Genomic DNA, 19,423 nt, shown 5'->3' on the forward strand with positions numbered 1-19,423 from the left:
ACCAATGTCTGCCACTAGATGGTGCTGCTTACATAACAGTCCCATAAATTTCCAGCTCCTGTCTATCCTCAGACTTTAGTCTGTAGACCTGTGATTCCCAAAACTGCAGGGAAAACTGTAAAATGTTTCCAGGTCTAGGGAACCGTAATACCATTCCTGTCTCTAGCTAAGGCCCCACAGCACATCTCACAATATTAAAGGGGCTCTATCGGCCAAAATTTTGCGAATAGAGCCCTACATATGCGTGAATAGCCTTTAAAGAGGCTATTCAGGCACTGCTAAAGTTATATTAAACTACCCCCCCCCCTCGTTTTAAAATAAAACCCTGAAATAGAATATGTTAATCTTAGTGATCGTGCACGGTGGGCGGGTATTCAGGGTCCGACGTCATCTTCAGCCACGCATCCTTTTCCAGTGATGTCCTCGGGTCCCGTCTTCCTCCGGCGCTCGCAAACTGCCATTGATAAAAAATGGCGCGGGTGCATGCTCAGTAGCAGTAGTAGTAGTAGCAGCATGCTAGTGCGCATGCACCCGTGCCAAACGTATTGCGGTTCTTCCTGCAGCACTTTAAAAAGAAAGGTCGCAGAATTTTCCTCCGCGGACAATTCTATCTGTGGGGAAACCTCCGGCGTTCTCGTAGATATCATTGATATGCTGTGATTTCCAAAACCGCACCGGTCCACGCCACGGTTTTTACCGCAGAGTGAGAATGTGAGTCGCATGAATCCCATCCCCTTTGCAGTTACTGGAAAACGTTGCAATTTTTCCCAACGCTTTTTCGCTGCGGTCAAATCGCTGCATTTCTGACCCGTGGGGCCTCGGTCTCAAAGAGTCTTGATGTATGGTAGATAACCCTTCTTTAACACTTGTCTATTGCTATAGACTGACTCAGATAAGGATAGTGCTTTGCATTGTATTTTTAAGAAGTTATTTATCTATTTCTCTCTCTTACTTGTATAGCGCCATGATATTCTGCAGCACGTAACAGGTGTTATCAGTCACTATCCCATACAGAGTTTATAATCTGAAGTCCCTATCAGTATGTCTTTGGAGTGTGGGAAGAAACCGGAGTGCCCAAAGCAAACCCACGCAAACACAGGGAGAACATACAAACTTCATGCAGATGTTGTCTTGGTTGAATTTGAACCCAGGACTGCAGGACTACAAATCCATAACTTTGCAAATAAAATAAATTTTCGAGAGTAACTATACCCAGGACTTTTTGTTTTTTCATGTACATGTATAAGGCATCTTATTATGCGGATCCAGATGTTTTTTTTAGTTATACTTAGGGTTGAGCCGATCCTGACTTTTCAGGATCGATTTTAAAATCCGATTTCCGATCATTTTTCATTCAAACCCGATCTTGATCCCAATTCCGATCCCAATGTAAGTCAATGGGATTTTTTTATTAATCGGAGATTGGATTTTAAAAGCAATCCTATTCACTATACAGCATGGAATCTAAGAATTGTTAGAATCCACGCTGTGTAGTGAATCACTAAGTAGCCAGAGGATTTTTTTTTAATCCTGTGGCTACTTAGTCCCCCCTGGTGTCCACTTACCTCCAGAGATGGCTGCTCCGCTGTTCTTCGCCTCGCTGCTGCTCCAGCTGCAGTCTTCTCTCTTCGCTGCCCCCTCCCTGCCAGGTTAGGAGAGTGTGGGTGGGTTAGGAAAGTGTGGGCGGGTACTGGGAGGGGAGATGTCACGTCTCCCCGCCCTGTACCCGCCCACACTCTCCTAACCCGCCCACACTCTCCTAACCTGGCAGGGAGGGGGCAGCGAGGCAAAGAGCAGGGGGGCAGCCATCTCTGGAGGTAAGTAGCTACTAGAGATGTTACTTTAGTTTCCCACTAGAATGAATGGAGGCAGCCGGCACGCAGGGGGTTAAGGCTGTGTGCCAGCTGCTTCCATTCATTCCTATGGAACCGCAGCGGAGCCTTCACACTGTGTATACACTATATACTCAGTGTGAAGGCATTGTGGTAAATACTACCGATCTCGATCCCACCTAAAAAGATCGTGTTCGGAATTCCAATCGCGATCGTGAAATTTTCTCGATCGCCGATCGGAATCCGATTTTTTTCTGAACACGATTGCTCAACCCTAGTTATACTATTTTGTGGAATGTTTATTGCTTTGATTACTTTTTATCCAATTTTTCAAGAGAGATGAGGCCCAAAAATAAATAATGGTGGTTCTGCTCTTTTGATTACTTTTTTCCACTACAGCATACACTGCATGGGAAATAGTTCGTAGACCGCGGGGATACCAAGTGTATATGTGTTTCACTTTATGTTCTACTAGCTGGTACCCGCGACTTCGTCTGCGGTGATTGTAGAAGTGTGTATATACAGGTGACTTTGACTTTGAAGTTAACCCTTTCCCGCCGATGGCATTTTTTGATTTTGGTTTTTCGTTTTTGACTGCCCTCCTTCTAAACCCCATAACTTTTTTATTTCTCCGCTCCCAGAGTCATATGAGGTCTTAATTTTTCTGGGACAAATTTTTCTTCATGATGCCACCATTATTTATTCTATATAATGTACTGGGAAGCAGGGAAAAAATTCAGAATGGGGTGGATTTGAAGAAAAAATGCATTTCTGCGACTTTCTTATGGGCTTTGGTTTTACGGCGTTCACTGTGCAACCAAATTGAAATGTCCCCTGTATTCTGTGTTTCGTTATTATTCCGGGGATACCAAATTTATATGGTTTTATTTACATTTTAACCCCTTTAAAAAATCCAAAACTATGTTAAAAAAAATTTTTTTGTGAAAAGTCGCCATATTCCGACAGCCATAACTTTTTTATACGTCCGTGTACGGGGATGTATAGGGCGTCTTTTTTTGTGGGGCCGGGTGTACTTTGTAGTTCTACCATTTTCGGGAAATGTTATTGCTTTGATCACTTTTTATTCAAATTTTTATCAGAATCAAAACAGTGAAAAAACCGTGGTTTGGCACTTTTGACCATTTTTCCTGCTACGGCGTTTACTGAACAGGAAAAATATTTGTATAGCTTTGTAGAGTGGGCGATTTCGGATGTGGGGATACCTAACATGTATGTGGTTCATAGTTTTTAACTACTTTTATATGTGTTCTAGGGAAAGGGGGGTGATTTGAATTTTGAATCCTTTTTATTTGTTTTAATTTTTTGTTTTAATTTTTTTTTTGCATTTATTAGACCACCTAGGGGTATTGACATGGGTGGGCGGTGTCGCGGATTGTCAGAGCGGTGGGGGTCGGCAAACATGGCTGCTCCGGAGCGTTATAGAGCGCCTCCTGGAGTATCGTTAAGGTGAGGGGCAAAGTGGTAAAGTATATGTATATGAGATTGTGTGGGGTTAGGGGCTAGGCTGTAGAGGGCAATATGAATTTTGTGGCTTGCTATGGTCCAAAGTGTGTGAGATTGCAGAGATGGTGGTGTGAGTTTGGGGTTTTGTGGGGGTCCTGGCACAAACGTATGTGCGCTATTGTGACGAAAAGTAGCCTATTGCGCAATCGGGTGTATTAACTATGTTTGTGGAAACTTTCAGCCAAATCGGTCGAGCGGGTTTTGCGTGATTGAGGAACAAACATCCGAACATCCAAAACTCACAAACCCACAAACTTTCACATTTATAATATTAATAAAAAATAAAATAATAATAATAGGATGTGTTCTAGTGAAGGGGGGTATGTGTGATTTTTATGTATTTGTTTTTGTTTACTGAAACTATTAGAACTTCTAGGGGTCTTTAACCCCAGGGGGTCTGAACACTAATGCTTTGCATTGCACAGAGCAGCCTGTAATACAAGTGCCAGAAAAGCCTGGGAGCCTTCAATAGACTCCCGGCTGTTATGGCAATGAATCGCTGGCTACCGATCTCATTCCGGGGGCTTGCAATGCTGCCCAAAATGGCATCACCCATGCACTGCCTTGAAAAAACATACATCAGTCAGCTTTGACCAAAGCGTTGTGGGCTTTAAATGGATTGTCCCATTATGGACATTTATCCCCTATTCACAGGATAAGGGATAAGTGCCTGAACGCTTAGGGGCTGATGGCCAGGTCCTCCCGTTGTCAGTAGGATGGGAGACTTAAAGTTCCCCTTTTGAATATAGATCCAATGCACTTGTACAACCGGCCCTCCATTTACTTCTGTGGGGCTGTCAGAACTATAATCTTCAGTAGCGCCTGTAGCCCCATAGGAGTGAATGGAGCACCATCTGTTTTATCAAAAATTTAAAGAGGACCTTTCATGGTTTGGGCACAGGCAGTTCTATATACTGCTGGAAAGCTGACAGTGCGCTGAATTCAGCGCACTGTCGGCTTTCCCAATCTGTGCCCCGGGTAAAGAGCTATTGGTCCCAGTACCGTAGCTCTTTACAGTCAGAAGGGCGTTCCTGACAGTCAGTCAGGAACGTCCTTCTTCAAAGCAGCGCCTATCGCGCTGTACAGTATGAGCGGGGGGGAGGAACGACCTCACTATAACACGACCTCACTTACCATGTTCTATCTATAATACTGGTGTCTTCTAATATGGTAAAGAGACCTTTGGACCCCTTTAGGCTCTGGGTCCTGGTAGCGATTGCATCCCCTATAGCAACACCCCTGACTGTGACCCCTTCACTGTTTACATCACAGGCCATTTGCATTATAGTTGCCACGTGATGTAGTTACATCATCATCCCATAGCAATGAATGGGACAAAGCTACATTGCATGGTTGCTATTAAACAGACGGCCTGCAAAAAAAAAGTACCATAGCCCCTTCAAACAGCTGATCAACAGGGGTCCTGGGTATTGGACCACCACTGATCTTTTATTTATGACATAACCAACAAGTAACTGGAATATCCCTTTAAAGGGATAATCCACCTTTTAAACATTGTTGGTCTATTATTAAGAAAGAACCATTTGAAATTGGGATGGGTCTAACTGTTGGGATCCCTGCAGATCAGGTGTCCCCAGCTCCTGGCATTTTGTATATGTGGGGTGCTGTGCTGCTTATCTGCCGTACTCTTGATAAGGCAGTTGTGGGTACTGTCTGATTCCAGTATATAGGACGCTGCTGCAGCCCCCATACCTGCCTCTATCAAGAATATGGCATAGGGATGGGGTTGTGGGCCCTGTTTAAAATTTACATTCGGGCTCATAGGACTTTAGCTTCACCACTGCCAAACACTCATATTTGCAACCAACTACTGGCTGAAAATATCCAGCATGGTCAAACTAATTTTTATCACAGTAAGGTCTGCCGTCAGCCATTTTGAATTAATTTGCAATGGTATATTGCAATCTATAATCTATATATAATCTATATGACTCCAGCTTTAATATCCTTTGCATTTAGGGTCAGTGCCCTTTAAATAAAAGTAAGTAAACCTCCCCTGTGATACCATACAGTATATACGCTGCCTCACAGCCAACAACTTCTGACACATCCCCAGTAACAAGAAATCTCCATTCAAAGAACTGTTTCCAGAACTGTCACTTTGTATCCTGCCAAAGTCCACACACATAATGGTGAAGTGAGGGCGGCTGGGTGTGGGGTAATTAACCTCTCGTTGTAAGGCTCTCGTGGGGCCAGAACTTAGCGTAATGATATCACAGCAGATAATAAAGGTCTCTGCTCCTGTAGGGCGGTGCCCACTCCCCAACATGAGAGCGGGGTTAATTCATGTTTACAACTTCCAGGTCTTCATATTACAGCATATGATACAAGAAATGTCTATTAGTGGTGGTCATACGGCAACCATGGAGATTTACGGATACGACCGCTCCCATCTCAGCTTTCCACATGTCAGTCAATTGTAATGATATAGACTGTAAGAATATCTAATTAAAGAAAGCGCACTTGAAACACCCAATAATATTACTAAATCTATCTTTGGGAAAGCTGAGTGACAACTATTATGACTGCGCAGATAAAATCACCCAGCTTTCCCAGGCTCCAAAATAGCAAATCTGGAAGTAATATATGTGAGGATTTATCGCTATGTTACTAGGCTTATGTAGATGTCATGTGGGATGGGGTACCATATAAAATAATTGGGCACATCACTTGGGTATTTGTGTGACGAATTCATCCAAATGATCCAAAAAATGAGGAGAATCCTAATAAACCCCTAAGCTGGTGATAAGTGACTGAAGCTTAGAGAGACACATGTGCTGCTCTGTCATCACCCTGGACACTTGAATCACCCCTCCCTCCCTCAGCAGGAGGAACAGCAGGGGGCAGAATTCCTACCCAGTAATGAGCAAACACCACAAGTTCCTAGAAGCTTCAAAACTTCTTCCCAGGAGGTCAAAGATCTGATTTCCTGAAAAGAATTAAAAGTGCTGCCCAGCAAATGTGTCACAGCCAGAAATCTCCAGAAAGTCACTTTTCAAGCTGCATACTATCTTAAGACCTGAAGACCATTGCTCTGCATACTCTGCTTCCTGACAGATTCATGGTGATATATCCTGCAGATTATTACACCACTGCCTTCTCTCAAATTCTGCAGAACATTTCTCATTCCTCTTTATCTCCTTACTATAAATGGGCAAACATCTGAGGATTTGTTTCAGGTTTAGGTGGTTCATTCTAAAGATTAAATTCTGTATTGAATAAGTTTATCACACATCACAAGTGACAATATAACTCATTATAAGGTGAGTATAACTATATACTATATACTATAAGGTGTTTGTTATTGTCCACACCTTCCCTGGACCTCTACTTACTATATTCCTGGGTATGAAGAGAACCCAGAGTGTAATAATTTTACTTTCCCTTCACGAGAGACAAAACCCCAAAGTTTTGGGTTCAGGTCGCACCAAAACTTTTGGAAAAATTTAGGTTGAATCTGGTTCATTCATATCTACTCCTTACAGATATACATATATTCTGCAGCGTATTGCAATCCCTATTTTCCTAGAGATCTGCAGGACATTGCTCTGCCCCTTCTATTTCCTGACAGACACAGTGATGTATTATGGAGATTGACCCTCACTATCATCTCCTACCTTGACTTGCAAGTCCATAGCTCTAGAGGTGTGCAACATGGCCAACAAGGATAGAAACTAAAACACTGTCAGTACTTGTCTTATTGTCCCTCCCCATTAAAGTATATACTCCTCTAATAATTCAGTGATACAGTGTACGGATAACAGTGCCCAGTCAATAAAGTAGGAATCATTTAGTGGCACTGGAGTTTTAATGCTAAAGGTGCACAAATCCCCAGCAAATGCCAAATCTTATGGATTTTGCTATCAGTGCCTCTGTTGCCAAGTTATCACTGTTTGTGTCAATATGCTAATGAGCTATTTGGAGCAATGAGGGAGTTACTATTGATCCAAAGAAGTAAGTGCCAATGCTCTTATTGCTTGAAAGAGGTCATTTGAACAGTGACAAAAATGGCAACATCTCTGCAACAGAGGGACCAATTCACAATGGGGATCACTTACCTATCTATATTAAGGGCTGGGTTGTCCTTTTATGAGCCTGTGGAGTTTCTAAAAGCTCCATTAGGTGGCAGCACATTCTCTCTTATTCTGTTACCTGGTCTTCTGTCCATTGAGTTTTCATATTTTCACCACAAGATGGCGACATACTCACAGGTTAGGAAAAGAAACCAGATTATGAAATTTGCAGATTTTTGGTGTTTTTAGGATTATCTTTGTATTCAGTAAAGTGTGACAAATCTCAGGAGAGATTCCTGATCTAACAAAGAGCTTCAGGATGAGCTGAGACTACTCATTCATATTAGACTCTAATACAGAGAGAATATTAACATTTCTCTGCCCACTCAGCACAGATCCATGAGATAGCAGAATAATAATGTATTAGTATTACCTTATGTATTTATTACAGATACTATGTGATAATTGAGTATGGATAATGAATAATATATCAATTGCTTGTGTTATTACAGATAATACATAAGAACTAGGTATAGATAATGTATACTTCGTTCTTATTTATTATGCAGTTCTTATGCATTCTTATGTAATGCTCTTATGTATTACAGATAATATATGATAATTGAATATGGATAAGGCATAATATATTAATTGCTGTATTATGTGTTATTACAGATAATATGTAAGAACTAACTATAGGTAATGCATTATATATTACATGCTGCCTTATGTATTTATTATAGATAATACATGATAATTGAATATTGATAAGGCATCATATATTACCTGCTGTTTTATGTATCTTTACAGGTAACATGTTATAACTAAATATAAATAATATATTCGATATTACCCGAAATCCTATGTATTATTATATATAACATGAGAATTCATTATAGATAATGCATTATATATTACCTCCATCTTCTTATGTATTATTACAGGTGACAAATGATAATTGAATATACATAATACATTAGATATTAACTGCAATCCTATCTATTATTACCTATAACATATCATTACTGAGTATAGATTATACATTAGCTATCACAACTGAATATAGGGAAAGCTCTCGATGTTATCTGCAGTCCTATGTATTATTACAGATAAGATATAATAACTGTATATAGATAAGGCATTAGATATTTCATGTATTATTACAGATAATATAGCATAAGTAGACAAAATATAGATAAAGCGCTAGATATCTGCAGTCCTATGTATTAGCTAAGGCATTAGATATTAGATGTATTATTACAGATAACATATAATAAGTAGACAATATAGATAAATCGCTAGATATTATCTGCAGTTCTATTTATTATTACAGATACAATATAATCATTACATATTACCTGCAGTCTAGTGTATTAATAAAGATATGTGATATCTGAGTATAGAAAAAGCATCATTATCACAGATATCATATGATACCTGAGTATAGACAAAGCATTAGATGGATTATTACAGATAACATATGATAACTGATTCTATTGCCTGCAGTTCTGTGTATTATTACTAATAACTTATTATAACTGAGTATAGATAATACATTACAATTTACCTGCTGTCCAGTATGTCTTACAAATAGTATGTGATAACTGAGTATAGATAATACATTACAACTTACCTGCAGTCCAGTATGTCTTACAAATAGTATGTGATAACTGAGGATAGATAATACATTACAACTTACCTGCAGTCCAGTATGTCTTACAAATAAAAATAGTATGTGATAACTGAGGATATGTGAATAACTAAGAAGCCTTAATAAACTGAGAATAAATGAGAATATGTGATAACTGAGGATAGATAATGCATTAGATATTATCCACAGTCCTATGTATTATTACAGATAACATATTATAAATGAATATAGATGAAGTATGCAATTATATGAACCCCCTCCACATATCTCACCATGAGGCGAATATTTGCAGGTATATGGAGAAACAATTCATACTATTTTACACATTTGTTTCAATGTTTCTAAGATGTAACATGATATACCCCTATAAGCTCCAATTTACTGAAAACAAGTCATTTCTTAAATTGCTTTGAAATTATCAGTGGGGAGAATATTGAGGAGGGGGCTGGGACCTGATAAAGCATATTACTGCTGAGGCTTCTGTAGTAATGTATTGGTACAGGTTGTGTCCTGCGGGGCTGGAGAATCATTCAGGTCACTGTGAACTCTTCATCCTAAATCAAGATTCCCCCATCCCCCACCCATACTCTCCCAAATCCTGCCGTGTGAAAACAAAATGTGTTACACTAAATAAACGCAAGGATCTGGTTACCTGTAATGAGAACAATACAGATACATGTGGAAGATATTAGCACTGTCCTGTAGATACTGACTCCGAGGAGGAAGGGAAAAGATCAAGAAAAGGAAAAAAAATAAAAAAAACCCTGAAACATAACAGCAATCTAATGTATAGAACTATCTGATAACATAAGGCTGAATACTACTCCAACTAATAAAGAGAACAACTCTCAGCATCGCCAATGCCTTGCTGAAGGTTACAGTCAGAAATATCTGCCATCGCTACATGGTGATGATGATGATGATGAAGATGATGGGGATCTTCCTGCTCTTATCTTCATAAAACATGGGAATGACCATGGACTGATAGTCGGGAGATTGTACCAAGTTGTGGAGAAAGCCAGAGAATCGATTATTGAAGTGATCGATATAAAAAAAAAAAAACAGCATCAGTGAGAAGAAAACGGCGCAGAGTGTGAAGAGTGTGAACCTTACAGATTGGAGCCGATAATATAATAACCTAATATATCTCATGTCTAATACTATATTGAGGCTTCCTATTGTACGATCATCGCACGCATATTAATAACATTTGCCCATAATAAATCCGATATCCGACTATTAAATATTTAGGATGGATTGTTACAATGTATCCAGAATGTAACAGAAACAAACGACCACGTGATCACCGCAGTAATATCATTTATATGTTATCGAGATACAGTGTTATGTTATATACAAGATACATAGATAGTTATGCACAATATTAGAATATTACCACCTAATACAGACACAATATTACCATGTTATATAAATGTCACCATATTACATAGGTACACTGTAGTGATATAAATGTCCCAATGATCCAGAGTTATCTGCTCCGGGGCTGCGATATACTGTTACTATCCAATGATACGATTGCATAGAGATGCAGTGCTATACATTTTACACTACTGATATTATACATACACTGCTGCCGTATCACAATGCAGTGCTTTACATGTAACACGTATAGTACTACCATGTGGATATACCTTAAATATAACACATATTCTACCATGTTACAATGCTATGATACAGTGTGACAAATAAAATGCCACCAACCTTATATAATGTAACAGATATAATGCTACAGTATTACAATGATGTGACACAATATAGCAGATATAATGCTACCATGTTATGATGCTCTTATACAAACAGATACAATGCTGTGATAGAATATAATAATGGTACAATGGTGTGATACAATATAATAGTGGTACAATGATGTGATACAATGTAACAGATATAATGCTACCATTTTGCAATGCTGTGACACAATATAGCAGATACAATGCTACCATGTTATAATGCACTTATCCAAACAGATACAATGCTGTGATACAATATAATAATGCTACTATGTAATAATGCTGTCATACAATATAACATATATAATGCTATCATGTTACAAATGCTGTGATACAATATGATAATGCTACCATGTAATAATGCTGTCATACAATATAACAGGTATAATGCTACCATGTTACAATGCTGTGACACAATATAGGAGATACAATGCTACCATGTTATGATGCACTTATACAAACAGATACAATGCTGTGATACAATATAATAATGGTACAATGGTGTGATACAATATAATAATGGTACAATGGTGTGATACAATATAATACTGCTACCATGTAATAATGCTGTCATACAATGTAACAGATATAATGTTACAATGCTGTGATACACATATTACAGGGTATTACAGGGTACAGAGTTTGCCGCTTCTTTATACGTTCTGGATCTTGGTGTCTTCAGATTTTACATCTTTTACTTCTCTTCTTTATTTGGGGAAATTTAAGAAAAAGTAGACCCTTGTCCTGCGATCCCGGGGAATCTGCTCAGCGCTGCCGCGACCTCCTGCCGGCTCCTGATTGGCTAGAAGTTGTGGAAAGGGGCGCGGCCTTGTGAAAGTAAAAGCTTCAGCTCCCAGAAAAAAAGTTTGGAAAGTTTTCGCCTTGCTGAGGAGCTGAGCCCGGAGCAGAGAGAGCCAGCACCGCGGCCTGAGCAGCCCCGGACCGGAGGAGGATGGTCCTGAGCTAGACCTGACCCAGCCCGGCCTCTTCTCTGGATTGTGGAGCCCTCTTCTTAACCTGTCCTGCTGGATCCTGGTGCCCACGTCTGCGCCCTGGCCTGTCGGACTCTGGTGCCCCCTGCCCTGCAGGACTCTGGGAGAGTCTAGACTTGTGTGACTGTCCTGCTGGATCCTGGTGCCCAGTCCTGCCCCCCTGCCCTGCAGGACCCTGGAAGAGTCTAGTCTTGCCTGACTGTCCTGCCTCTCTGTCCGGACATCAATGATGCAGGCTCGTTACTCTGTGGCTGAACATAATGCACTGGGGGTAGTGCCCTACCTGAGTGAGCAGAACTACTACAGGGCAGCTGGCACCTATGGCACCATGACTACCCCCATGAGCGTGTACCCCGGACACGAGCAGTACACGCCAGGTATGAACAGGTCTTATGGACCCTATCACCACCACCATCAGCCATCGGCACCCAAAGACTTGGTGAAACCCCCCTACAGCTACATTGCCCTGATAACCATGGCGATTCAGAATGCCCCTGAGAAGAAGATCACCCTTAATGGCATTTACCAGTTCATCATGGATCGATTCCCCTTCTACCGGGAGAACAAACAGGGCTGGCAGAACTCTATCAGGCACAACCTGTCCCTCAATGAGTGCTTTGTCAAGGTACCCAGGGACGACAAGAAGCCAGGGAAAGGCTCCTACTGGACCCTCGACCCGGACTCCTACAACATGTTTGAGAATGGCAGCTTCTTGAGGAGAAGGAGGAGGTTTAAGAAGAAGGATGTAAGTAAAGACAAAGAGGACAGACACCAAAAGGAGCCAAACAAACTCCAGAGCCCTAACATGGAACTGCCTAAGGAGGCCCAACATGACCACAAGAAGGTCATCATCAAGAGTGAGTCTCCTGAACTTCCAGTCATCACCAAGGTGGAGAACATGAGTCCCGATGGTGGTAGTGCCATGCAGGACAGCCCCAGGAGTATGGCTTCCACACCATCTGTATCCACCGAGAGCTCTATCCCTGACCATCACCCCTCCAGCAATGGACTCTCGGGCTTTAGTGTGGAGAACATAATGACCCTAAGGACTTCTCCTCATGGAGAGCTGAGCCCGGTATCCTGTAGAACAGGTATGGTACCCTCCCTGCCCATCACCTATGCGCAAAGCCAGCCATCCATATACAGCCAGGCCTGCACACAAGGGATGGACGGTGGGGGGAGCTATCAGTGCAGCATGAGGGCAATGAGCCTGTATACAAGTGACAGGTCTGGACATATGTGTGTGCCCACCACACTGGACGAGGTAGGGACCGACCACCACAACGGGACTACATCTCCACTGAACTCTATGAGCCTCAACTCCACCCAGGAGAGTGTCCTGACCTCAAGCCACCACCAGCAGCAAGGAGGGGCATCAGGGCAGACCCCTTCTTGGTACCTCAACCACAGTGCAGAGCTAAACCACCTCTCTGGGCATAGCTTCACCCCCCAGCAACAGACATTCCCCAATGTTAGAGAGATGTTCACTTCCCACCGCCTGGGCATTGAGGGTTCAGCCCTGGGGGAGCATCAGGTGAGCAGTAATGCTAGCTGTCAGATACCTTACAGGTCCACTCCCTCCATATACCGTCATAGCAGCCCCTACTCTTATGATTGCACTAAATACTGACCCCCTCCCCACCAGGACGTTATTATAAGCAGGCTGCCATTCCAGGTGTCCATCATGAGCCTTGGTCCAATTCATGAGAGCATCTCCTCCCTCAACAAAGACTATTGAGAAATGTAAAACTGGTGAAATTGCATCCTAGAAATCCAGATAATGCAGAATTACTTGAAACATGGAAATGCAAAGAAACTAAAATGCGAAATGTTAGCTATGCCCAAATGTCCTGCTCTCCAGAGTAAATGATAGGGGGCAATAGATTCTAAAAGAGTCCAATCTGTCTCTTGGGAGGTCTCCTATCTTTAGAGTCCTTTAATATTAATATTTAAAGTTGAGGTCACTGGATTCTTCTGTTCTTACATTGTTGCTGTTCTGTTCTTACATTGTTGCTGAGGTTTTGTCACTTTCTCTCCCCCTGTATATAATAATCTGCAGCCACGTGTAGACCTTGTTGTTTTATTACAGATTATAATAAATTTATAATTTATTTTATATTTCTCTATTGCTGGGCCCTCAACCCACTTTTTTGCCCCTGCGATGTCTCTTTCCTCCCTATTCCTCTTCTTATTATCTCTGTGGTTTATCCTTGTTGCTTCCTTGTGTCTTATTATTACCTGAAATAAATCCTTGTTGGTTACAGCTTCTGTATGGTCACATGTGCGTCTTATTTATGGGAGGGACATGTGGATAAAGGGTAGTCGGGGTAGTCGGCATAGTCGGGCTGTCGTGCAGTGTGTTAGTGATTCATAATCTGTATATAATCTTTCCTTTCCATATTATATATTTTATATTAGTTCAAATATTGACATTTCCCCTCCCCCTCAGGGCTGTGGTCATTTCTGGGTCATTCATTGACAGTTAAGTGTCAGATTATTTACTTTCTTTGCCACAGCAAATGTGAAAAGCTGTAAAATATCTGAGAGCTTTTTCCACAATGTTTATTTATTAAGCTGAAACTAAACTCTGGACTGAGAGAATTCCCGCAGCTGCAGGTTCAGGCCGAGCTCTGAATCTTCACGTTATAACTGCGACAGTTCTCAAAGGATTCCGCGACAAAGTCGCTGCGTCACCCCACTATGCGACATAGCCATCGCAACAGGTTTAGTATCTTATCGACAATATGAAATCAGGTTTACCCAGTGAGGGTGACAGCAAAGTATATAAGTATTTATTATTATCTCTGCTGAGGGATGGGCATTTATTTTAGGCATATAATATAATTATTTGGGACTAGTAAATGAAGTAGGGATCTTGATAATGGATGAGATTATTATATTATCGTCTGGATTCTGGGATACAAATGATTGGTTAGAATTATATTATATTATTGACCTGAGGCTAATATTTTATACATATTACATGGTTATGAATATTTATGATATTAGTTTACAGCCTGATCTAGTAAGGATTATTATACCTGAGCCATACTGCATATAAGACACGTAATACATTCTGATAAGTTCCTGATCTATCTCATGCTATATATTCTGTTATCACTGATCGGATACGATTGTGTGTGTATGCTTTACCACAAAATCTGTCCAGATGCGGTTATTGTGCGACATTTTTCAGATCTTAGCGATAGTCGGACAATAGTTGTAAGGAATTTTATCTGAAAAATCTGCGACATTTTCTCCAGACTGACAGTGAATTGTAAGATAAGAAGGTCATTGCTTCAGTGTCTGATAATACATCCTTAACTGTAATGAATAATATTCTTGATATTCTATGTATCATTAGCAACCTTAAGCTCTCCAGCTGTGCTGTCGGGGCATGCTGGGAACTGTAGTGTCTCCAAACCTGGAGGATGGTCATTACTAATGTAATAATGATGATAGTGACACTATATCTGCTAATACTACTACCACTAATAATATTACTACTAATAATAATACGAATGAATGACTCCACATCAAATATGAGCGGGTTATTACAAGAAGATGCTAAAAACCACAGAGATCATATTCAGTAAAGTTGTTCAGGAAGATTGTTCTCAATATTGTAAACTTTTTCTTTTTTTTTTTTTTCAGACATCAGGAGTTTTCTTATTTAATTTGTAGAGGGAACGTGAAAAAGTATAAAACTTGGTATAAATCCTTATTTTTCTTATTTCTCGAGTAACCAGTGTGTTTTAATCTAGTGCGAGGAAATACAAATCATTCGGTAAATAATAATAATAATAATAATAATAATTATTATTATTATTATTATTATTATTATTATTATTATTATTACTAATTTCATGATTTTCATAATGACTATATTATTAGCGCCAATGTTATTATTATTATTATTATTATTATTATTATTATTGTTACATCAGTTTATGAACAAGATATTTATTGCTGATGTGTTGCGGGTTGTCGGGTTGTCAATGACCAGTTGTCGGATTTCTTGCATTTCCAGGGCAGGTAATAATAAAGCTTCTGTAGCTGTTATGTGCGGGGATAGTGGGGGTTGTAGTCCGTCATAATTTGCTGTGACCGATCTAAGGTAATTGTTTGTCATGATGGTGATAGGAATTGTTTCGTGAAAACTATCCCTGTCCTGTCCTGGCTCCAGAGCTGCTGAGCTGACTGACTTTATATTGTGAGTTGTGACCATTCCTGAACAAGATGATGATGATGGAGATAAAAATGCCGATAATTATAACCTTCATCATCCTCACCTGACCTCTCCCTGTCTACACATTCAGAATAGAGGAAAAGACAAAATACGGTACAAGAGTCAGCAATTACTCTAGAATGATTTAGCTGTTGTTGTTGTTATTATTATTATTATTATTATTATCATCATCATCATCATCATCATAATCCATAACTCCTTATCTGTCAGATGTGTGTCTCTAATGTGATAATGATAAGCGCAGGTCCCCGGAGTCTTAATTGTGTACATAACCCTATTAGTACATTAACAATGTTCTCACCCTCTCAGTAGTTTATATTTCTTTTAGATGTTTTAATATTAGATATTACATTTTTAGCCATTATATTATTAGATATTATATTATTAGTCATTATGTTATTAGATATTATATTATTTGATATTATATTAGATATTTTGTTATTAGACATATTAGATATTATATTATTATGTTCCATGATGTGGCTTCCATAATATGTTAGCTGTCTTTATTATTATCCATATCACTATTAGCATTATGACCATCCATTAATTCTTTGTCTCCTCCCTGTAATCGCATTACCACCTTGCATGTGGCTACTGCAGGGCTGTTCGAGAACTACAAGTCCCAGCAATTACGGCTAAATTGCATGTGAACAACTACCTGCTTTAATAGTCACCAATAATATCAAGGAAACTGCTTTTAGAAAACTGCACCTTCTAGTGATGGAGAAAACCTGGAATTTAAGAGATTTGTAGATGAGCAGTAATTCTTCATGTCATATGTACAGAAAACTCTAAAATATGTAATTCAATAAGGGCAAGCACAGGGAAGTGTAATGTATATGAGGGGATCTCTGCCCTGTACAGGTCTTATATTACTGTATGACTATTATTTATAATATTGTAATAAAGAGGCAGAGATAATATGTGACTATTGACTTCTAGCAGTGACCACTAGGGCGGCTCACACTGCTGTGCTGAGGATATTAGGAGATATTTGTGTCTTCAGGCTACCCTTTCCCTTTATTCAGGTTCCACATATAACTGTACATATTTAACCTTTCCTGCTTTGGCTTAGCTCTATATATAGAATACAATGTATTCACCATTAGTATAATATTACTACATTGTGGTGTGAGGAACATCCACAAGAATACTGAAAGTCATGAAATCTTTTAGATTTTTAATTAATTTCTAATATATATATATATATATATATATATATATATATATATATATTAACCTCTGCTGATTATTGTGGGAATTGAATATGACAATAAAGCGCAGTATAATACAAGTTTAGTCTCTGATAAGAGGCACTACAGGATAAAAAAATGTTAATGTAAATCGAAGTAATTTGCTTCAATTGTTCTGCATGGAAATTGTGATAACTTCTTATTTATTTTTATTTTCTTACTTATATAGTGCCATCATATTCTGCAGCGCTTTACAGACATTGTCAGTCGCTGTCCCATATAGGGCTCACAATCTATATTCCCTATCAGTATGTCTTTGGAGTGTGGGAGGAAACTAGAGCTCAAAACTAGAGAACACGAATTGCTGATAATTCAATTGTTAAAAATGAGAGAATGAAGGAAGTATTGTCCATATAAAGGACAGGTGCACATGGGGTCACAGGTCACAGGCAAGTGCAACATTCACATTTATATTTGGTGTGATACTTTAGCAGGTTTTCATTTCTTTTCTTTTTATTATTTTTTATAAGTAGTTTAAGGGCTCAACAAAAAAGTTCTGTGACAGAGGAAAAATATATTATTGGAGGTCAAATATTACCGGAAAATGCAATAGTACAATATAATTGAATGTAATATCATGTAATATAATACAAGTAATGTTATGCAATACAATATAATACAATGTAATATAAGGTTATGAAATTAATATTTCCTCTTAGATTTCCATTCCCTCTTAATATATGTCTACGGTAAAATACCAGGACATGTGAGGTATGAGACATTTTATTGTTTTCTTACCCTAATACCATAATCTATCAGATTCACAGATCTTGTTACAATGGGACAGAATTTACTAAAATATAAATGTAACTGGTCCACTTTCTACGTCTTGTCATGTAACTATCATGAGGTTTAATTCCGGATGGTGACAATGTGACTGTCCAGAAGGTCACCTTCAAGCTCATGGACACAGGACCTGTTCAGATGCAGTAGTTGTAAATGGGGCAAAAATATAAATAAACTAAAATAAGTCTAAATTTGGATTTGTAGGAACCATAAATATTAGGGGTAATATATTACTCCATTTGTGCCTGCATGTTTTTGGGTTTTTGTGCGTTTATGTGCCACTTTTTATAGTATTTGGTGCCTAATGTGCCTTTCAGTGTCGGCATGGCATATACGGTACATAGGTTTAAGCCTAATTTATTCTGTCTACCTTTTCAAAAAGTCACTGTTTTTTTGTGTAACCATACTCCACTTCTAATAAAAAAAAATCCTTACAGCATTCTCTCCCCCCTAGAGAATTGTGATAAATTTATGAACTAGTATTTTGATAAATTTGTCATAAAAAAAACTAGTAAAAATAAGCCAAGTCAGAAAAGTGGCATAAAAAAATCATCTGATGATGAATTGTCCCCATTATATTTTGACAGTGGTTTCCACTTCTGCTCTGTACATCTATGTGGCTTGTTATGTACACATGTACTCCCATATTAACTTATACTGCCATAAAAATTATTAGATGTGTTTTTTTTGTAATACACATTATTTTAGTCTGCAGTTTTATCTACTGTAGGAAAACAGGTATTCAGATGTGTGATGAGAAGGGGCTCTATTCTCATATTTCTACCACATACAGGTCTATGGATTCTACACACAATACTGTTGGATACTTTCTTTCTCTTAAGCTTAAGACATCTACTACCAACTGTAGGACCAGACATGGCGCAGACACTGGGCTGTTATGTACACAGGGTGGCTGTATGGGAATTTTCAATGTCTACTCTCACTCTCTAGAATCTGTGATGGTCCTGAACCTCATGCATTTGCTGATATCTCAGTATTTAGAGCCTGGACATAATATCTGTATGGTCACATGTTTATAGAGGAGCAAAACATTGAAAATTCTCATTGCTGATCATTAGGGAAATAGGAAACCCCTGATCAATTTCCAACAATTAACAAAAAGGAAAGATCATAAAACAGAGCTGAACATCTAGTCTCCATTTATCTCTAAGGCCGGACAAGGATTCAGAACAATATATTCCAGTTATTTCTATAGGACTGTAATGTATCAGTAGTGTGTGCATTCACCCCAGTCTCCTGAACTGAACCAGTAACTGACTGGACATGAAAGCTTAGGTCCCATGTTGCGGAAACGCAGCGTTTTACCGTCCCTGCAAAGTGGACATTG

At 39.2% G+C, this 19,423-nt stretch overlaps 1 protein-coding gene across 1 annotated transcript; it reads left to right on the forward strand.

Annotated features, from left to right (window-relative positions):
* Positions 1 to 11,991: 11,991 nt before the first annotated feature.
* FOXC2 (forkhead box C2) lies at positions 11,992 to 14,064 on the forward strand. Its single transcript, XM_075282138.1, has one exon. It carries the CDS (start codon positions 12,011 to 12,013, stop codon positions 13,412 to 13,414), a length of 1,404 nt encoding a protein of 467 aa, XP_075138239.1. The 5' UTR covers positions 11,992 to 12,010; the 3' UTR covers positions 13,415 to 14,064.
* Positions 14,065 to 19,423: the final 5,359 nt, after the last annotated feature.

This window comes from Leptodactylus fuscus, chromosome 7, assembly GCF_031893055.1.
Source record: "Leptodactylus fuscus isolate aLepFus1 chromosome 7, aLepFus1.hap2, whole genome shotgun sequence".
In the NCBI taxonomy this organism is placed as follows: Eukaryota; Metazoa; Chordata; class Amphibia; order Anura; family Leptodactylidae; genus Leptodactylus; species Leptodactylus fuscus.

Coding starts and splice junctions, on each gene's coding strand:
- FOXC2 (XM_075282138.1), top strand. CDS start 12,011: ATGATGCAGGCTCGTTACTCTGTGGCTGAACATAATGCACTGGGGGTA.